This window comes from Oncorhynchus clarkii, chromosome 12 (genome assembly GCF_045791955.1).
Source record: "Oncorhynchus clarkii lewisi isolate Uvic-CL-2024 chromosome 12, UVic_Ocla_1.0, whole genome shotgun sequence".
Classification (NCBI taxonomy): domain Eukaryota; kingdom Metazoa; phylum Chordata; class Actinopteri; order Salmoniformes; family Salmonidae; genus Oncorhynchus; species Oncorhynchus clarkii.
This window is the reverse complement of record NC_092158.1, coordinates 77,564,004-77,586,765: the sequence shown is the minus strand read 5'-3', so window position 1 is coordinate 77,586,765 and position 22,762 is coordinate 77,564,004. Positions and strand designations below refer to the sequence as shown.

At 42.9% G+C, this 22,762-nt stretch overlaps 1 protein-coding gene across 2 annotated transcripts in view; it reads left to right on the top strand.

Moving 5' to 3' along the window:
• LOC139421370 (phospholipid phosphatase-related protein type 5-like) overlaps nucleotides 1-22,762 on the top strand; it is a 46,049-nt gene that overhangs the window by 18,715 nt on the left and 4,572 nt on the right. For both annotated transcript variants that reach the window (XM_071172195.1, XM_071172196.1), the window contains exons 3-6: nucleotides 522-710; nucleotides 17,453-17,573; nucleotides 21,255-21,505; nucleotides 21,656-21,832. In XM_071172195.1, coding sequence (XP_071028296.1) covers nucleotides 522-710; nucleotides 17,453-17,573; nucleotides 21,255-21,505; nucleotides 21,656-21,832 — 738 coding nt within the window. The remainder of the gene's footprint in view (nucleotides 1-521; nucleotides 711-17,452; nucleotides 17,574-21,254; nucleotides 21,506-21,655; nucleotides 21,833-22,762) is intronic.

The following is a 22,762-nucleotide window of genomic DNA, read 5'->3' as shown; positions in this document are numbered from 1 at the left end:
CTTCATACACAGCATCCAAAAATACACCCACTGCTCCTCCGTAGTAGACTCAGGCGCGCCGGCACCGATACCAATGCAAGCAGTTCTCCATCTACCTCACACTCTTTTCACCCTCCTCACTCCCAGTCTCTCTTTCGCTCTGATATTCTTTGTTTTCTCTCTTCATGTTGCAGAAGAATTCTATTTATTCTGTCTTTATTCCATCTTCCTCCTCTCCCCTGTAGATGCTCCCTTCTCTCGCTCTCTCTTCCTCCAGCTTTCTCTCTCTCTCTCTCTCTCTCTCTCTCTCTCTCTCTCTCTCGTACTCCACTCTCTCTCTGTCTCCCGCTGTACTGGTCAGGCTTACAGTAGGTGCTCTCTGCCTCTATTGATCTCTTCACCGGACCTCTCTCTCGCTCCCATCACTCCTATGCCTCTCTCTGTGGATGAGGGGAATCGGGACTTGACTCTCCCTCCTTCCTCTCCTCCGCCACCTCCTCCTCCTCTTCTTGCCTAACGCGGGGATCATGTTCTATTTCCAGCTGGTGATCATGGCAGGGACGGTTCTCCTGGCGTACTACTTTGAGTACACAGACACGTTCCCTGTGCACATCCAGGGCTTCTTCTGCTACGACAAGACGTTCTCCAAGCCCTACCCCGGCCCGGATGACACCAGCAAGATACCCCCACTGCTGGTCTACTCACTGGTTACAGGCATCCCATGCTTCACGGTAAGACCATGTGGTTAATCCTGTGGGGTGGGGGGGTGGAGGGGCTCTGGTCGATGAAGACAACTTGTCAGTGTGGGAAGTGAGAGCATGAGTGCATGTATGTGGGGTATTCCAAGGGGGTGTGTTTGAGTACCTGGATGTGTTTTGTATGTTTAACCGATCCTATTTGTTTGTTTGTGTCTCGGAGGAGAGGGGCTATGGTTCTGTATATTACCATTCATCATTTGTCTGAATGTTGGATCCTGTCTGTCATTTGGTGAGTCAAAGCATCTCCAGTGCATCTCTGCTTTGTGACAGACATGGTGAACAGATTGGTGAGCGACGTGGAGCCCCCTCCCTCCATTTCAGAGCCTGTCACAGAAAGGTGTGTGTGTGTGTGTGTGTGTGTGTGTGTGTGTGTGTGTGTGTGTGTGTGTGTGTGTGTGTGTGTGTGTGTGTGTGTGTGTGTGTGTGTGTGTGTGTGTGTGTGTGTGTGTGTGTGTGTGTGTGTGTGTGTGTGTGTGTGTGTGTGTGTGTGTGTGGTCAGAAAGCTGTGTATGGACAGATATAAATAGAGATTGGGTGAAGATAGTCACACCACGTAAAGATGTAATGGAAACAAACAGAGTCGGAGAAACGATTGGCGAGAGAGTGAGAAAACAGAACATGGAAACACCAACGTTTTAGAGGCTGTGAGGGTGATAAGGTCAGTGGGTTTCATTTGAAAGTAATAGACAGAAAGGTCAATTGAATGGAGATGTGAGAAGATGAGACAATAAAGAGAGACAACGAACCACAGAGATGGTGGATAGAAAAGAGATGGTAATGTGGATGGAAGGGTACCAATGTTGTGGAGCTGTCAGTGTGAGAGATTCAGTGGGCGTAAAACATGGAGCACCTGGCACTGAACAACACAGGCCAAACCTGCTTCCTTGTTTCAGACAACAGACAATACCGGCCTTAGCTGAAAACCACCACAATAAAAGACCACAACAGTTTTAAAGTGCATTAACCAAGATTTGACCTGGGTCAAGCTTCATTTCACTGCATCAGAGCACAGCCAAAACCTGACCTAACCTTAACTGACAGGGGCCAAACACGTAACCAGTGGGCAGGCATATTCATGACACCTTCCGCCTATAGTACCTCTGTCATTTTGTTGTTGACTCTAGTCTAGAGGCATTTGATCCCTTTTCCCAACAGCTACAGTACAGTGCACCAGTCAGTCCTTTACCTTTGCTTGTTGGCCAGTATATTTGGGTCAGAGCCAGTTCTCCAGGGCTAGTAGTTGGCACTATCCTCCTCACTCATCTTCCCAGGGGTCCCTTCTTTCCTAATTAAAGTAGTCGGTTATCCTTTGACATCTCAGCTCTGCATTAGGAGCCAGTTCCCTGCTTAGAGGCCAACAGTATCCACACAGAACAAAGAGGGTTTGGCCACTTTCACGCCTCGTCTGTGACTTTTCAGTTGCCGCTTGTTGATAATTGACCCCTTTCCTCAGAATGCTGCATTATGCATGAAGTACTACTGTATGATGGCCCTGTATGGTGATCCGGTCACAGATCGCATAGCTGTTTTATGTACAACACCGTGTTGGAACTTTGTCCCGGGTGTCTGGTGGTCACCAGTCCAGTGGTTAGACCTAGTATTTGTAGAAATGACATCGTGATGATGTAGTGTCAGTATCCAGTGGGCTCTACTAGAAAAGGTTTGTAAGTGATCTAGGAAAAAGTGTGAAAAACAATTGTGAGGGTGGATGATGAATGGGCAGCAGTTGATATCACGCTGAGGTAATGACAGGATCCTCTACACCAGTGTTATCACGCTGAGGTAAAGACAGGAACCTCTACACCAGTGTTATCACGCTGAGGTAATGATAGGAACCTCTACACCAGTGTTATCACACTGAGATAATTTATTTCAATTTTTTATTTTATTTATTTTATTTAACTACATTCAGCTGGAGTGACGTCATTCTGATGCTGGCTTTTGATTCAATGTTATCTCAAAAACACTGCTTTTGTGTTTGTGTGTGTGTGTGTTTGTGTGTGTGCGTGCGTGTGTGCGTGCGTGTGTGTGTGCGTGTGTGCGTGTGTCTGTGTGTGTGTGTGTGTGTGTGTGTCAACTGAATTATTCCAGAAAAACAAGTGAACTTTAAAAAGACAGCTGCATTTATTTATATATTAATGCATTCCATCCAGTAGGATACTGTGGGCTTTTACCCCAAGGCTGTTGGGCAAGTGGGAAACAATCATGAAGTGGAACGACATTTATCGGATATTTCAAACTTTTTTAACAAATCAAAAACTGAAAAATTGGGCGTGCAAAATTATTCAGCCCCCTTAAGTTAATACTTTGTAGCGCCACCTTTTGCTGCGATTACAGCTGTAAGTCGCTTGGGGTATGTCTCTATCAGTTTTGCACATCGAGAGACTGAAATTCTTTCCCATTCCTCCTTGCAAAACAGCTCGAGCTCAGTGAGGTTGGATGGAGAGCATTTGTGAACAGTTCTTTCCACAGATTCTCGATTGGATTCAGGTCTGGACTTTGACTTGGCCATTCTAACACCTGGATATGTTTATTTTTGAACCATTGCATTGTAGATTTTGCTTTATGTTTTGGATCATTGTCTTGTTGGAAGACAAATCTCCGTCCCAGTCTCAGGTCTTTTGCAGACTCCATCAGGTTTTCTTCCAGAATGGTCCTGTATTTGGCTCCATCCATCTTCCCATCAATTTTAACCATCTTCCCTGTCCCTGCTGAAGAAAAGCAGGCCCAAACCATGATGCTGCCACCACCATGTTTGACAGTGGGGATGGTGTGTTCAGCTGTGTTGCTTTTACACCAAAGATAACGTTTTGCATTGTTGCCAAAAAGTTCAATTTTGGTTTCATCTGACCAGAGCACCTTCTTCCACATGTTTGGTGTGTCTCCCAGGTGGCTTGTGGCAAACTTTAAACAACACTTTTTATGGATATCTTTAAGAAATGGCTTTCTTCTTGCCACTCTTCCATAAAGGCCAGATTTGTGCAATATACGACTGATTGTTGTCCTATGGACAGAGTCTCCCACCTCAGCTGTAGATCTCTGCAGTTCATCCAGAGTGATCATGGGCCTCTTGGCTGCATCTCTGATCAGTCTTCTCCTTGTATGAGCTGAAAGTTTAGAGGGACGGCCAGGTCTTGGTAGATTTGCAGTGGTCTGATACTCCTTCCATTTCAATATTATCGCTTGCACAGTGCTCCTTGGGATATTTAAAGCTTGGGAAATCTTTTTGTATCCAAATCCGGCTTTAAACTTCTTCACAACAGTATCTCGGACCTGCCTGGTGTGTTCCTTGTTCTTCATGATGCTCTCTGCGCTTTTAACGGACATCTGAGACGATCACAGTGCAGGTGCATTTATACGGAGACTTGATTACACACAGGTGGATTGTATTTATCATCATTAGTCATTTAGGTCAACATTGGATCATTCAGAGATCCTCACTGAACTTCTGGAGAGAGTTTGCTGCACTGAAAGTAAAGGGGCTGAATAATTTTGCACGCCCAATTTTTCAGTTTTTGATTTGTTAAAAAAGTTTGAAATATCCAATAAATGTCATTCCACTTCATGATTGTGTCCCACTTGTTGTTGATTCTTCACAAAAAAAATACAGTTTTATATCTTTATGTTTGAAGCCTGAAATGTGGCAAAAGGTCGCAAAGTTCAAGGGGGCCGAATACTTTCGCAAGGCACTGTAGATAGGTGGGACAATCACATATCACAGGCATAAAAATGAACACTTTCCTCAATAATGTAGCTATTTGTAGAGTCAGAGCTAGAAAGGTGGGGTAAACTGCTGTTTACGTTTTTTATTTAGTTTTTTGGGGGGGCAGAGTCGAGGTGAGGAGGATGATTATTTAAGAAAATGTTTGAAGAGGCAGGGTTTCAAATGTTTTTGAAAGATGTGCAGGGACTCTGCTGTCCTAGCTTCATGAGAAAGCTGGTTCCACCATTGGGGTGCCAGGACAGAGAAGAGCTTGGACTGGGCTGAGCGGGAGCTGCCTCCCGTAGGGGCGGGAGGGCCAAGAGACCTGAGGTGGCTTGGATTGGGGTGTAGGGTTTGAGCACAGCCTAAAGGTAGGGAGGGGCAGTTCCTCTTGCTGGTCCGTGGGTAAGCACCATGGTCTTGTAGGGGATGCGAGCTATGACTGGAAGCCAGTGGCGTGTGCAGAGGAGTGGGCTGACCTGAGAGAACATGTCTTATCGTAGATTCTATCTGACAGTTGATGAGTGTGTGTATGTGTGTGTCCACATTGTCATGCAGAGATGTAGTGAGATCTAACGCATCATCCCCAAGAGTCCTTTATAAATCCCCCCCATCAACATTTCTGCCTAGATAAAGAGATGGATCCTCTGGACGGCCCTCTCACTTCAGTCTTAATGGACTACCACTTGGCCTACCAAACCTGCTCACCAGAGAATACTTTTCCAGCATATACTGTATTGTAGGCCTATGAGAGAAATACTGAATCTGGGGTGAATCCCAATACTCTACCGTGGTAAATCATCCTCTTCTACTCCAACAGTTATCTGAGAGGACAGAACAGATGGAAACGATGTGCTTAGTGCCCATTATGTGTGTCTCATTGAGGAGAGGCTGAATCTAACAGGAACCTGAGGAATTCACACTAGCAATCCTTGGTTTTTATAGCAAATAGGCTCATACCATAGCACGTCTGCCCATCCAGTCTCTTCATATCAGGAAAGGGTAATGGGGATGACAGGTAGCCCTAATGGAAGAGAAACAAGAGTCTTTTGACTCCTCCGTCTGTGTTTAAAATAGACTAGAACAGGGGTAGTCAACTAGATTCAGCCATGGGCAATGTTTTTTTCTTGAGTGGATGGTCGTGGGGTCGGAACCTAATTACAAATAATTTGTAGACTACAAATTAACTGCAAGAAGCCCAAACATAATTAATATTTGACTAAAACATAATCATTTCAAACCTTACTAACATGTTTATACGATCACGTGCCTCTCTGTTATTCTTGGGAATACTTGGAACAGATTTCCGAAATTAAAATCACTTGGAGCTGATTTCCTGGTGCTTATACAGTATTTTATGTCCAACAATGAAAATGATAAATAATACAAATGTAATTAAAAAACATACTTTTTATTTGTCAGAAAATGGCCCAAATTGGCACAGGCTTGCCAGTTGGGGAAACCTGGATAAGAGCTACCAGTTACCATGTCATTTCTTATCTATACCCTTACTTTAGTGACATCAAAGTAATAAGGGATCGTGTAAGTAAGATGTCATCTAAGATTAGCGTCTCTTAACAGTTAGCCTTTAGAAATGGAGGTAGATGCCAGCTCTATCGGTGAGCTCTAGAACTGCTTGCTCAGTACAGTTCCATCAGGCCAAGTCGAAGTGAGATCTCATGCACATGATCCAACTGGCAGACAGAAAAGTTGGAAGGAGAGGAGGACCAAAATGCAGCGTGGTAAGTGTTCGTCATATTTTAATAGAAAAACTGAACACTACACAAAATAACAACGAAGAGAAAACGAAACAGTTCTGCCAGGTGAACAGACACTAAACAGAAATGAAACACCCACAACCAAAATGGGGAAAACAGGCTACCTAAGTATGATTCTCAATCAGAGACAACGAACGACACCTGCCTCTGATTGAGAACCATACTAGGCCAAACAGATAGAAATATAACATAGAAAAAGAACAGACTACCCACCCCAACTCACGCCCTGACCAACCTAACACAAAGACATAAAAAAGGAACTAAGGTCAGAACATGACACTGGAGATCTGGTGCATACTACTCGCACCTCTCCCTTAGGCTCAATGCCCACATTTGCCCGGTACGGGCATGGCGCAGGAATAGGACGCACTGCACCCTCCCAGCACCCCAGAGCACGCAGAGCTGGCGCAGGATACCCTGGGCCTAAACGGCGTACCGGAGACCAGACACGCTGAGCCGGCACAACAAGAAGATGTTTTCTCTCCTGCGTCTCCCTGCTGCTCAGAGGCTGGGAGGGGTGGCGGTGGGGTAGATCAGCTTTAATTTTGAAGATAGATTGTGGCTTCCATCAATGTAATTGTCTGCATAATTTCCAATCCCCCATATATATTTTTTGTAAATATATACACTACCGTTAAAAAGTTTGGGGTCACTTAGAAATGTCCTTGTTTTTGAAAGAAAAGCACATTTTTTGTCCATTGAAATAACATCAAATTTATCAGAAATACAGTGTAGACATTGTTAATGTTATAAATGACTATTGTAGCTGGAAATGGCTGATGTTATTATGGAATATCTACATAGGTGTACAGAGGCCCATTATCAGCAACCATCACTCCTGTGTTCCAATAGCACGTGGTGTTAGTTAATCCAAGTTAATAATTTTAAAGGGCTAATTGTTCATTAGAAAACCCCCTTTGAAGTTATGTTAGCATAGCTAAAAACTGTTGTTCTGATTAAAGAAGCAATAAAACTGGCCTTCTATAGACTAATTGAGTATCTGGAGCATCAGTATTTGTGGGTTTGATTACAGGCTCAAAATGGCCAGAAACAAAGAACATTCTTCTGAAACTCGTCAGTATGTTCTTGTTCTGAGAAATGAAGGCCCCGGTGCACAACTGAGCAAGAGGACAAGTACATTAGAGTGTCTAGTTTGAGAAACAGACACCTCATAAGTCCTCAACTGGCAGCTTCATTAAATAGTACCCGCAAAACACCAGTCTCAACGTCAACAGTGAAGAGGCGACTCCAGGATGCTGGCCTTCTAGGCAGAGTTGCAAAGAAAAAGCCATATCTCAGACTGGCCAATAAAAAGAAAAGATTAAGATGGGCAAAATAACACAGACACTGGACAGAGGAACTTGAAGTCCAGCATCCCGGAGTCGCCTCTTTGCTGTTGACGATGAGACTGGTGTTTTTCCACATTAAGTTACCTTATAGCCTTATTCTAAATTATTTTTTTTTTAAATCCTCAGCAATCTACACACAATACCCCATAATGACAAATCAAAAACAGGTTTTTAGACATTTTTGAAAATGTATTAAAAGCAAAAAAACGTATTTACATAAGTATTCAGACCCTTTGCTATGAGCTCATGTGCATCCTGTTTGCATTGAACATCCTTGAGATGTTTCTACAACTTGATTGGAGTCCACCTGTGGTAAATTCAATTGATTGGACATGATTTGGAAAGGCACACACCTGTCTATATAAGGTCCCACAGTTTACAGTTCATGTCAGAGCAAAAACCAAGCCATGAGGTTGAAGGTATTGTCCGTAGAGCTCCGAGACCGGATTGCATCGAAGCACAGATCTGGGGAAGGGTACCAAAAAATGTCTGCAGCCTTGAAGGTCCCCAAGAACACAGTGGCCTCCATTGTTCTTAAATGGAAGAAGTTTAGAACCACCAAGACTCTTCCTAGAGCTGGCCGCCCGGCCAAATTGAGCAATCGGGGAGAAGGACCTTGGTCAGGGAGGTGACCATGAACCTGATGGTCAGTCTGACAGAGCTCGATCTTCTGTTCCTTTGTGGAGAAGGGAGAACCTTCCAGAAGGACAACCATCTTCTGCAGCACTCCACCAATCAGGCCTTTTATAGTAGTGGTTAGGCGGAAGCACTCCTCAGTAAAATACACATGACAGCCCGCTTGGAGTTTGCCAAAAGGCACATAAAGACTTTCAGAACATGAGAAACAAGAATCTTTGGCCTTAATGCCAAGCGTCACGTCTGGAGGAAACCTGGCACCATCCCTACGGTGGTGGTTGCAGAATCATGCTGTGGGGATGTTTTTCAACAGCAGGGACTGGGAGACTAGTCAGGATCGAGGCAAAGATTAACATAGAAAAGTACAGAGCGATCCTTGATGAAAACCTGTTCCAGAGTGCTAAGGAAGGTTGGAAGGTTCACCTTCCAACAGGACAACGACCCTAAGAATACAGCCAAGACAACGCAGGAGTGGCTTTGGGACGAGTTTCTGAATGTCCTTGAGTGGCCCAGCCAGAGCCCGGACTTGAACCCGATCAAACATCTCCGGAGAGTCCTGAAAATAGCTGTGCAGCAACTCTCCCCATCCAACCTGACAGAGCTTGAGAGGATCTGCAGAGAAGAATGGGAGAAACTCCCCAAATACAGGTGTGCAAAGCTTGTAGCGTCATACCCAAGAAGACTCTATGCTGTAATCACTACCAAAGGTGCTTCAACAAAGTACTGAGTAAAGGGTCTGAATTCGTATGTAAATGTGATAAAAAATAAATAATCATGCATTAACAAATGTCTAAAAACCTACCTTTTCTTTGTGAAAATGGGGTATCAAGCAATTTGATCCATTTTAGAATAAGGCTGTAACGTAACAAAAAGAGAAAGAGTCTGAATACTTTCCGAAAGCATTGTATATGCATTTTACAGACACAGTATATTTTACAATAGTTTTTTTGCTTGTTTTTAGTGCCATCCTTCAGCTATCCTTCCATCTATCTCTGAACACCATACAGTTTTGATATTTCTATTTGCCATTTCTATTTTTCCATTGTGCTGTTTCACAAAAATTCTGACCCTTTCTATTCTCATAGTTTCTACAGATAGTAAATTAAAGATAAACATTTTTGCTGAGAGTATTACTATATCTACTGACTATGACTTTTAAATCACCCAGCAGTGCTATTTGCAGAGTTAGCTCCAGGTATTGCAATGAATCAGCCATTTCTGAACCTGCAACCAAAAACAAGCTACATATGGACAGTACCAAAACAATTTATCTAATAATTCTATCTCTTCACAGCAAAATTTGCAGAGCTGGGATGGTTGTATCCCCCATATACAGTTGAAGTCAGAAGTTTACTTACACTTAGGTTGGAGTCATTAAAAGTAGTTTTTCAACCACAAATGTCTTGTTAACAAACTATAGTTTTGGCAAGTCGGTTAGAACACCTACTTTGTGCATGACACAAGTAATTTTTCCAACAATTGTTTACAGACAGATTATTTCACTTATAAATCATTGTATCACAATTCCACTGGGTCAGAAGTTTACATACACTAAGTTGCCTGTGCCTTTAAACAGCTTGGAAAATTCCAGAAAATTATGTCATGGCTTTAGAAGCTTCTGATAGGCTAATTGACATAATTTGAGTCAATTGCAGGTGTACCTGTTGATGTATTTCAAGGCCTACCTTCAAACTCAGTGCCTCTTTGCTTGACATCATGGGAAATCAGCCAAGACCTCAGAAAAGAACTGTAGACCACAAGTCTGGTTCATCCTTGGGAGCAATTTCCAAATGCCTGAAGGTACCACATTCATCTGTACAAACAATAGTGCACAAGTATAAACACCATGAGACCACGCAGCCGTCATACCTCTATTATGTCAGAAAAAGTAAGTTATAAATGATTCTGTCCTGGTTAAAAACAAGGTGTTATCCAATAAAATGCTAATAAAATGTCCAATATCCTCACCCACGTGGAAATTCTATAAGAGTAATTCTATAAGAATTATTTGACTACCTTTTAATCATAGTGATACATACTGAAATTTGGATTTTGGGTCCAGAAAGTAAGAAAGACAGAAAGGATCAAATGAAGGACAACTGGAGTGCAAATGAGCACACACACACACACACACACACACACACACAGATGCAGATGGCAGGGTGGTCTCCAGGGGGACGTGTTGGCTGTGTCTCTTCTCTGCCATGGGACCATATGTGTCTAGAAAGAGTCACTGTTGTCGCTTGGGCCGCTGTGAACTGCTTCAGGGAAGGACGAGGTGAAGGAGGGGTGCCGATGGGGAGGAGGGGTTAAGAGAGGGGTGCAGAGGAGGAGGAGGAGAATGTAAGGGAGGGGTGCAGAGGAGGAGGAGGAGAATGTAAGGGAGGGGTGCAGAGGAGGAGGAGGAGAATGTAAGGGAGGGGTGCAGAGGAGGAGGAGGAGAATGTAAGGGAGGGGTGCAGAGGAGGAGGAGAATGTAAGGGAGGGGTGCAAGAGGAGGAGGAGGAGAATGTAAGGGAGGGGTGCAGAGGAGGAGGAGGAGAATGTAAGGGAGGGGTGCAGAGGAGGAGGAGGAGAATGTAAGGGAGGGGTTCAGAGGAGGAGGAGGAGAATGTAAGGGAGGGGTGCAGAGGAGGAGGAGAATGTAAGGGAGGGGTGCAGAGGAGGAGGAGGAGAATGTAAGGGAGGGGTGCAAGAGGAGGAGGAGGAGAATGTAAGGGAGGGGTGCAGAGGAGGAGGAGGTAAGCAAGGGGTGTGGAGGGGGTAAGGGAGGGGTGCAGAGGGGGAGGGGGAAAATGAGGAGTGCCAAGGGTGAAATGACAAATTGAGAAATGTGAGAAGAGTATCAGATGATGAAATACAGGGAGGGGATAGAGAAATATTGAGTGTGGAGGCACAGAAATAGACGGTGGGAGAGTAGGACTTTCCTTGATCTCCCTAAGAGATAAACACAATAGATCTAGTAGAGAGGGGTTGAAGTGAAGGTACATAGTACACACCATTAAGAAAAAGAGAGGTTGTTGCCTATTATTTTTAGGAGAATGACCGTGTCTAGTGTAACCACTGTGAAGTGGTTACCATGGTAATACCCAGCTTTCAGAGTGGTGCTATATCTGTTTGGTATCCGTGCAGCAGGCCAATTTACAAGCAGCTTCACAGTCCCGCTCAGCCTCAACACAATCACAAGGATTATATGACTGACCACATTGATAATCACTTTACAGAGCGATACACTGATCGCACCATCAAATGATTCACTCCATCCCTTTATCGCTTCTATCTATCTCTTTTCTGATCTGGTTCTCTTGTTCTCTACTGTTTCTCTCTCTTTGGCTCTTGCTCTCTTTATTTGCATTACTTTCTCTCTGAGAGTGGGTATAGGTTATGTATAATTTATGGTATAGTGTATGTATAGTTTATATATATTTTATGGTATAGTTTGTATATAGTTTATGGTATAGATTATGGTGTAGTGTATGTATAGGTTATGTATAGTTTATGGTTTAGTTTGTGGTTTAGTTTATGGTTTAGTTTGTGGTTTAGTTTGTGGTTTAGTTTATGGTTTAGTTTATGGTTTAGTTTGTGGTTTAGTGTATGTATAGGTTATGTATAGTTTATGGTTTAGTTTATGGTTTAGTTTGTGGTGTAGTGTATGTATAGGTTATGTATAGTTTATGGTTTAGTTTATGGTTTAGTTTGTGGTGTAGTGTATGTATAGGTTATGTATAGTTTATGGTTTAGTTTATGGTTTAGTTTGTGGTGTAGTGTATGTATAGGTTATGGTTTAGTTTATGGTTTAGTTTATGGTTTAGTTTATGGTATATTTTATAGTATAGTTTATGGTTTAGTTTATGGTTTAGTTTATGGTATATTTTATAGTATAGTTTATGGTATAGTTTATGGTTTAGTTTGTGGTATAGTGAATAATATAATTATAGTATAGTTTATGGTATAGTTTATAGTACAGTGTATGGTATAGTTTATAGTTTATGGTATAGTTTATAGTATAGTTTATAGCATAGTTTATAGTATAGTTTATGGTATAGTGAATAGTATAATTATAGTATAGTTTATGGTATATTTTATAGTATATTTTATGGTATAGGGAATAGTACAATTCTAGTATAGTTTATGCATAGTTTATAGCATAGTTTATAGTATAGTTTATGGTATAGTGAATAGTATAATTCTAGTATAGTTTATGGTATAGTTTATGGTATATTTTATAGTATAGTTTATGGTATAGTGAATAGTATAATTCTAGTATAGTTTATGTATAGTTCATGGCAGAGTTTTGCCGCTATCAGCTCCATGTAGCATTAGCCTGGTTCTCCTGAGAAGGTTTCTTTACTGACCTGATTGGCCATGGATAGCCTACATATACCTGCATGTAAAGTAATACTGTATGTGTGTATAATGTACATATGTGTATAATATAAGCAGATTATGTTCCAGTATCTAGTTGTACTGTATGTGACAGCTGAAGACATATACCCGCTTGTGCAATGTGATTAGAGTGAACTCGTCAGTCACAGCTCCACAGCACGGATGACTGATCCCTTTACGCTCAGGCAGAAAGCAGAGACACCTCAGTGGTCCTGGCAGAGGGACATGCTTCACTCAACACCCCAGAGACCAGTTAGCAGCATCATCTAATTCTGTTTTACTCACTCATCCTCACTCTCTTCAGCTTCTGCTCTCCTTCTCTCGGTTCCTCCCTCTTCATTTCGCTCCTCTCTTTTGCCTCTCTTCCTGCATCTCTGTACTTTTCACACTAAAGACAGACTCTGTTCCTCATATGCAGCTGTGGCTTAGCTGTTTGGCTGGTGACAGGGAATTTATAGGGATTTAACAGAGGAGATTTTGGGAAAAGAGAGCATGAAATGAAAGAGTTCAAGAATGGAGGGGAAGGACAAAGGGAGAGAGAAATCCTAACCTACTTTCCCTGTTGGGGACTGGGAGGAAACATCTATAAAGGTTGACTGACATAGAAAAAGACATGAGGGAGGAAGGAGTGGGTAAGAGAAGAGTGATATAACACACGACTAAAGGGTTATGGTTGGTAAAGACTATAGAAATCACAGCATTAGAACATAGTAAACTGAAAACAACCAGAATGATTAACCATACATGTCAACCATAGAAACAGTCAAGTTCAGCTGTTTACACTGAAATAAGTGCGTTGAAAACAGTTATTTTCCCTTCATATCAGAGAGCTATATCAATGTCCATGAAGTGCACTCACACATTAGTTAATTGGCGTGTGTCTGTGTGTGCGTGCGTGCGTGCGTTCGTGAATGCACGCGCGTATACAGATTTCATTCAACCGCGATAGTGCTTGTTCTCTCTTGTAACGGTTCATGTTGAACAAATGGTTTTAACAATCCCCAGCCTGGCCAGCTGTTCCTACCCTCCGTGGAGATGTGGTACAGCCTGGATCCTCTTCATATTAACATGATACTGTATACACTATACAATCCCAGCCACTACTGTATGTACTAGATGGGATCTAACTCCAAGTCGCCAAGGCCCTTAACACTTCCTTTACGTACCATTCATAGTGTTGTAGGCTGTAGCTTATTCTCTCAGCACCAGAGGATAATCAACTCAATCCACTGTGACATGTACCCTACATGGTAGACCTATCTAAAGCCCAGTATGTTGAGGTGATTCAGGTCAGATTCCACTGTAGGTGATGACACACACAATAGCAGTAGAGGTGGTATGCCATGTACCATAATGCATCTGTTTATGGGATTGGAATTGTCAGCCTTCCATTTCCCCACACACTCATCTTAACAGAGTCAGCTGTTGGACCAGAGCGGTATGTGTCGGTTCGCTGAGCATCCGTAGCCCTGTGTGTGTGTGTGTGTGTGTGTGTGTGTGTGTGTGTGTGTGTGTGTGTGTGTGTGTGTGTGTGTGTGTGTGTGTGTGTGTGTGTGTGTGTGTGTGTGTGTGTGTGTGTGTGTGTGTGTGTGTGTGTGTGTGTGTGTGTGTGTGTGTGTGTATCTGAGGAACAATGGTTCTGCTCCAGTGCTGTGTTGTTGTCAGGAGGCTGCTGCTGTTCTTGTCACTCTCGGTTTTATTGTCTGTGTTTATCTGGGATCTAACAGGCCTCTTGGAATTAGCCTCAGATGATTACCTAGGGCTGTTATCTCCCTGCCTCGTCTGCTCCTTATCTTCTTTCTGCCTCTTCTCCCTGTCTTCATATCTCCTTCCCCCTCGTTCCCACGTGATTAGAACTGATTCCCAACTTGTTTTGGAGAAGACACATATTTTGATATGCACAGTAAAGATATTTACCCAGTTGCTTACACACAAACACAAACTGACTCCTCCAACTTGCTCTAACTCTGGCAGGAATGTTTACACACACATACACACACACACGCGCACACCCCAACAGTGTCAGGGTCCAGTTCATCCCACTTGTCAGAGCTTTTGTCTGATTCAGCGACAGACGAGGGTGAAGTGCAGGACGTTCTCTTTTCTCTTCTCCTGTCCGCTCTGTGTCTCCACGCAACTCATATTAGACTGATGTCACAGCCCAGGCACATGATTGGTCAGATACTGTTCTTAGTCTGTTGAGGTGATACTGCCTGTCTGCAGTTGGTTGAGGTAAGTAAGGTTGAGGTTAAACATTTTGTTTAATTCCAGTCAATTTAGGAAGTATACTGAAATTCACATTTCAATTCCAATTCCCTTCAATGCTTTTCAATGGGGTGGCAGCGTAACCTAGTGGTCAGAGTGTTGGACTAGTAACCGAAAGGTTGCAAGTTCAAATCCCCGAGCTTACAAGGTACAAATCTGTCATTCTGCCCCTGAACAAGGCAGTTAACCCACTGTTCCTAGGCCATCATTGAAAATAAGAATTTGTTCTTAACTGACTTGCCTAGTTAAATAAAGGTAAATAAAATGCTTTTCAATGAGGAAAGTTTGGAGTTAGAATTTGGTTTACTTCCTGAATTGACTGGGATTCAAATGTAATTGACCCCAACCCTCCTGTGTGTTTTCCACTCTCTCTCTCCTTTCCTCCTCAGAGGTGTGGTGGAGTGGGTCTAATAACACTGCGAACAAACACTCACTTCCCTGCACCCAGTCAACTGGTGCTGTGTAGAAACAGAATTGTTACGGGATTGTGTTGTAGACAGCACATTGACTGTCGTACTTAACTTCCTTGACGTTAAACACAAACACTCCGGCAATGTTACCTTCACTCTTTAAGAGAGCAGTAAGAATAGAGACACGCAGCAGAGCGAGCTCCAGCGTTATGGAGGGGATTATTTAAAAGATGTCAGTTGAAATAATGTTCAACATGATTCACCATGGAGACAGGGTCCAGGCACATCTGTGAATAATTAATTGCTACAGTTTGCTCTCTCTCTCTCTCTCTCTCTCTCTCTCTCTCTCTCTCTCTCTCTCTCTCTTCCCTCGTCCCTCTCTTTCTGTGTCCCTCTCCCTTCACTCGCTCCCTCTCCATCTCGACACGCACTTCTATCTCCCTCTCTGTACTGATTGTATCTCCAAAGTGTTTTCATCTGCTCCAATTCTGGAGGACGTAGCTATTAACAGTGGTGAAAGAGGGATGGTTGTACAGTATTGACTATGTGATATGCTTCCGAACAGGATCACCACCCTACTGCTGAACAGCTTTTAGCAGACTGAGAATCAGCGTTTCAGAGTAATGATCCATGCAGGAGTGGGATGGGATGAAGCCCAATACCTCACTTCCCTAACACATGCTAACAGATTTACTGTGTGGACATATGTTTGTCAGTCAGCGGTGCCCTCTGCAACCTCTAGTTTATGTTGATCATCTCCTTCCAATTTGAAGTCATGGTTCATATTAGAGTTAGTTTAATGTTGCTATGGAACCATTAGTCGCTATGATCTATGTTTCCCTAATGGAGGGGGAGTGCTATTGGGCACGCACATAGCAACACAGAGTCTCTGCTTCAGAGGCTGTTAGCTCATTCAAACTCTCCAGTCTTACTTTTTCTTAGATCTGAGGGGAGGTAATATGTTATTCTCTGCTATTCCTCTGTATTGTGGATCCCGAGTGCATTTTACATTTATATTTCATGAACATAACTTGGATTCGGTTATACTTTAGTGTTAGGGTGGTTATTAGCTTAAGTCCTTGCTGTTGGAGTAATAAACACATGGTTTTCTCCAGAAGGACAAGCAAATGTTTTGTTGAGGCAAGTCGTTTCAGAAAGTGGAAATAGTTGATGTTGTTTGAGTACCATGCATAAAAGAGTGAGTTTCACAGTTCAGGGCCCTCAATAAAGCAATCATGTCAGCACATGCACTCAGTGGGTGTGCAATGTAGCTACAGTTATCTGGTTTCTGCGGCTGTCACGAGCCTGGCACGTTCCTCGCTCCAATGGTGGGTGTTTTTTGTAACACAAATGAATGGCTGGACTCCTGCGAATGTGATGTTGATGATGAGGGTTTCAAATGAAACTGTGTGGGTGTGAACATGGGGATCACTAGCCACGCGCTGACATTAAGCCACGTGTTGTGTGAGAGAGTTGAGGTCTGTGTGGGCATGTGGCTTTTCGAGAACTTGTGCATTGCCTAAATTAAATAAAATAACTTGTTGTTTTCAAGACACGCGCCCTCTCGCTCAGTTCAGGGCCCTCAATAAAGCTAATGGGATCTCTCGCTGTCTCTTCTCTCTCTCTCTCTCTCTCTCTCTCTCTCTGTCTCTCTCTGTCTGTCTCTCTCTCTCCCTGTCTCTCTCTCTCTGTCTCCCTCTCTCTGTCTCTCTCTCACTCTCTCTGTCTCTCTCTGTGTTTCTCTGTCTCTCTCTGTCTGTCTCTTTCTCTCTCTGTCTCTCTGTCTCTATGTGTCTGTCTCTGTCTGTCTCTCCCTGTCTGTCTCTCTCTGTCTGTCTCTCTCTCTCGCTTATCTCTCTCTCTGTTTCTCTTTCTCTCTGCCTCCCTCTATCTCTCTTTGTCGCTCTCCCTCTCTGCCTCCCTCTCTCTCTGTCTCTCTCTCTGTCTCTCGCTTTCTCTCTCTCGCTTATCTCTCTCTCTGTCTCTCTCTTTGTCTCTCTCTCTGCCTCCCTCTCTCTCTCTCTCTGTGTCTCTCTCTCTGCCTCCCCCTTCCGTTGCTCTCTCTCTCTCCCTCTGCCTCCCTCTCTCTCTCTCTGTCTCTCTCTCTTTCTCTCTCTCTGTCTCTTCTTCGTCTCTCTCTCTCTCTGTCTCTCTCTGTGTGTGTCTCTCTCTCTCTCTCTCTCTACAGATCCTGGTAGGGGAGCTGGTGGCGTTCTTTCTGAAGGCTGAGGGGACACAAGAGAAGACCATAGTGACAGCAGACTGCTGCTACTTCAACCCCCTGCTGCGACGCATCGTCCGCTTCCTAGGTACCCACTACAGCCTCTAGAGTTTAGGCCAACACCACCCAGCCCTGCCTGAACTAGTCTTGAATGATTAGTGTGTCTAACAAGATGATATAAACACACCTGGAATTGGAAATATCTACAAAAGGGTACCTACATTTGATGTATTTTTAAAGGAAAATGTAGATGTTGATTGTATTTGTCACTGTGCACAGGATATAACTGGTATAAAACAATACAGTGAGAGCTCTTTCCCAACAGTGCAGTGATAACAATAATAATAATAATATAGATAATAATAATATAGATAATAATAATTATAATAATAGTATAGATAATAATAATATAGATATTATTAATAATTTAGATAATAATAATAATATAGAAAATAATAATAATACAAATAAAATAAAAAATATAGATAATAATAATATAGATATACATATTAGTATTAATGATAATATAGATAATAATAGTCATATAGATAATATAAATAATAATCATATAGATAATAATAATGTAGATAATAATAATAATATAGATAATATAAATTATAATGTAAATAATATAGAAAATAATAATAAAATAGATAATAATAATAATAATAATAATACAGATATAAATATGAATAATAATATAGATAGTAATATAAATACCTCCAGTCCTGGACTTCTGTTAGGTCTTGGATTTCCGCAATGCGAGTTCCGACAAACACCTTATACCTGCAGGACTCCGACTTGAGCCAGGTCAATACAGTGGTCGAATCACTCCAGTAGATGACCCTTTGGATTAGCAAGGTGAGCTCGGCTCGCAAGGTAGAGGCCAACTGGGCTCCGGAAAGGGCGGCACTGAGTTCCAGGCTAGGCATTGACAACTGCTTCTTGGGTGCGACCCTGGACCTGGCCATGACAAAGGAGACATGGGTGTGGCCTGCCTTATCCTCCACTCTTAGATAGGAAACCGCCCCATTCACTAGCCCTCAGCGATTCACAGAACGCTGTCCTACAAGAGAGGATGAAACTATTAGCTTTGGAGGAAATTGAGCGTCAGATTGAGGAGGAACGACAGGCTGACAAACGATGTCACCAATTGGATGTGCAGGCCCATAGAGCTCTACAGGAACGGGAAATCATTGTCAAGGACCTGGCACAGCAGCGACGGCACCGTCAAGCAAGAAGGGAATTGGAGGAGGCACGAATGGTCTCATCCTTCCTGGAGAGGAACGAACAGGGAGTTGACCTGACCACCCCTCCACATTGACCTGACCTGTCTGCCTTTCTTTCCCAATCTGCCCCTCTGGTACAGCATGGCACACAGTCCCCGGAGGCTCCGGGGCCAACACGGAGCATGGGAGACAAGCCACTCTGCCAACGCCTTCTATGCCAGTGACACAAGTTAGCATTCCTCCATCTGGACAAAGCATTACTCCTTCGCCTTTCCGCCAATTACCAACCACGGCAAATCGTTCCTCTCATCCAGGGCCAGGCCAGTCCTCAAACATCAGGTCGGAGGGCTCTCACCCAATTCCAGCTGCCACAAATGGAGGGTCTGGGACAGTAAAGAGAGGAAAGTGATAGGTTAAACAGGAACCCTGCAGAATGTGCATTATTGTGCCGTGCTTATAGGCTTAAGGGAAATAGGTGAATGACATTCTGCACATGGCTAATAGGATAGAGGAGAAGAACTAGATGCTATGCTGATGATGAAACACTTGTATTCATTCCCAATATGCCCGTATAATAAGAAACAGACATGTTTGCGGCTTGATGAAGTTGAACAAACATTCAGACCAGCCTTCCTGATTGAACTTGCTACATTTGAAGAAACTCGAGAATGCAAGTAACACAACAATAAAACAGGAAGAGAATTTCATACATACAGTTGAAGTCGGAAGTTTACAAACACTTAGGTTGGAATCATTAAAACTCATTTTTAAACCACTCCACAAATTTCTAGTTAAATACTATAGTTTTGGCAAGTTGGTTAGGACATCTACTTTGTGCATGACACAAGTGATTTTTCCAACAATTGTTTACAGACAGATTATTTCACTTATAATTCACTGTATCACAATTCCAGTGAGTCAGAAGTTTACATACACTAAGTTGCCTTTAAACAGCTTGGAACATTCCAGAAAATTATGTCATGGCTTTAGAAGCTTCTGAAAGGGTAATTGACATCATTTGAGTCAAATGGAGGTGTACCTGTGGATGTATTTCAAGGCCTACCTTCAAACTCAGTGCCTCTTTGCTTGACATCATTGGAAAATCAAAAGAAATCAGCCAAGACCTCAGAAAGAAAATTCTAGACCTCCACAAGTCTGGTTCATCCTTGGGAGCAATTTCCAAATGCCTGAAGGTACCACATTCATCTACACAAACAATAGTACGCAAGTATAAACACCATGGGACCACGCAGCCGTCATACCGCTCAGGAAGGAGACGCGTTCTGTCTCCTAGAGATGAACGTACTTTGGTGTGAAAAGTGCAAATCAATCCCAGAACAACAGCAAAAGTCCTTGTGAAGATACTGCAGGAAACAGTTACAAAAACATCTATATTCATAGTAATATTGACATATCCTGAAAGGCCGCTCAGCAAGGAAGAAGCCACTGCTCCAAACCTCCATAAAAAAAGTCAGACTACGGTTTGCATCTGCACATGGGGACGAAGATCATACTTTTTGGAGAAATGTCCTCTGGTCTGATGAAACAAAAATATAACTGTTTGGCCATAATGACCATCGTTATGTTTGGAGGAAAAAGGGGGAGGCTAGCAAGCCGAAGAACACCATCCCAACCGTGAAGCATGGGGGTGGCAGTATCATGTTGTGGGGGTGCTTTACTGCAGGACAGACTGGTGCACTTCACAAAATAGATGGCATCATGAGGGAGGAAAATTATTTGGATATATTGAAGCAACATCTCAAGACATTAGTCAGGAAGTTAAAGTTTGGTCGCAAATGGGTCTTCCAAATGGACAATGACCCCAAGCATAATTCCAAGGTTGTGGCAAAATGGCTTAAGGACAACAAAGTCAAGGTATTGGAGTGGCCATCACAAAGCCCTGACCTCAATCCTATTGAACATATGTGGGCAGAACTGAAAAAGTGTGTGCAAGCAAGGAGGCCTACAAACCTGACTCTGTTACACCAGCTCTGTCAGGAAGAATGGGCCAAAATTTGCCCAACTTATTGTGGGAAGCTTGTGGGAAGTTTTAAATTGTTTAAACACGGTGAAATGTTCTGCGTAGCCTTACACAAAACATTTCAATGTGGTTAAACAATTTAAAGGCAATGCTACCAAATACTAATTGAGTGTATGTAAACATCTGACCCACTGGGAATGTGATGAAAGAAATAAAAGCTGAAATCAATCATTCTCTCTACTATTATTCTGACATTTCACTTTCTTAAAATATAGTGGTGATCCTAACTGATCTAAGACAGGGAATTTATACTAGGATTAAATGTCAGGAATTGTGACAAACTGAGTTTAAATGTATTTGGCTAAGGTGTATGTAAACTTCCGACTTCAACTTTATTTGCATGTTCATCACTTCAGGTGATCATGAAGGCTTTTGCAATTTCACACCTCAGCTGATAACAGCGGATCCCAGGTAGGCTGGGGGATAACTAAACTCCTCCTCTTTTAGTTGGCTGTCATTGCTCTCTCTCGCTCTTTCTCTCTTTCTCTCTCTCCCTCAGGGGTGTTCTCCTTCGGCCTGTTCACCACCACCATCTTTGCCAACGCGGGTCAGGCGGTTACAGGAAACCAGACGCCTCACTTCCTGTCTGCCTGCCGGCCTAACTACACGGCCCTGGGGTGCACATCTAACATGCAGTACATCACCCAGCCCCGTGCCTGCACTGGAAACCCCCTGGTAGTGGCATCCGCACGCAAATCCTTCCCCTCCAAGGACGCAGCCCTCAGTGTCTACTCTGCAGTCTACACTGTGGTAGGTTCTGGTCTGGGGAGTAGGAGTTTGGACAGTTTGATACACATGTTATGGTATACCACCCTATAGTATAGAGTTGATACCCAGCCTACAGTATTACAATTCCTGACAGTCCTCCTGGTCTCCTCCCCCTACCTCTGTCTGTCTCAGATGTATGTGACGCTGGTATTCCGGACCAAAGGCACTCGGCTGACCAAGCCTACGGTCAGCCTGACCCTGCTATGCCTGGCCATGCTGGTGGGAGTGGTCAAGGTGGCAGAGTACCGCAACCACTGGGCCGACGTCCTGGCCGGCTTCTTCACTGGAGGAGCTATCGCTGTGTTTCTGGTGAGAGGGAGCGAGGGGAGGGGAGGGAAGGATGGAGGGAGCTGATGGAATGGTGAGGGAGAAGAGGGTGGTTAGGGAAGTCATTATTCAGAGAGATGAGATGAGGGTGATAGAATGTAACAGTGATGTATATTGCTGACATTTTACGTTGATATTTAATTTCATAAGCTCAGGGGCTGTTAATCCTGGTACTTCTCACCATGGGATGAGAAATGTCACTCTCATTTCACTTACGGTGAGCTCCAAAAGTATAATAATGAGGAGTGAGAAATTTAGAGGCCTGCATTTCATACAATTTGCAAATAAATTCATTAAAAATGCTACAATGTGATTTTCTGGATTTTTTTCTAATTTTGTCTGTCATAGTTGAAGTGTACCTATGATGAAAATTACAGGCCTCTCTCATCTTTTTAAGTGGGAGAATTTGCACAATTGGTGGCTGACTAAATACTTTTTTGCCCCACTGTATATCCTTGTTATTGTTTTTATTGTCTTACTATTTTGTTTTTTTTGTGTAAGTATTTGTCTTACTATTTAACTATGCAATGTTGAGAATGGGCTTGTAAGTAAGCATTTCACTCTAAAGTCTACACCTGTTGTATTCGGCACATGTGACTAATACAATTTGATTTGGTCCCCTAAAATGGAGGGACTATATACAAAAAGTTCTGTAATTTCTAAATGGTTCACCCGATATGGATGAAAATACCCTAAAATTAAAGCTGACAGTCTGCACTTTACACTCATAGTCATTGTATCATTTCAAATCCAAAGTTCTGGAGTACAGAGTCAAAAAACAACACAATTATTACTGTCCCAATACTTTTGGCATTACCTTTTCTTTTCTTATTAACTCAGTTTTTCCCTTTCTCTTTCCTTCTCTCTCTCTCTCTCTCTCTCGTTCTCTCTCTCTTTCTCTTTCTCACTCTC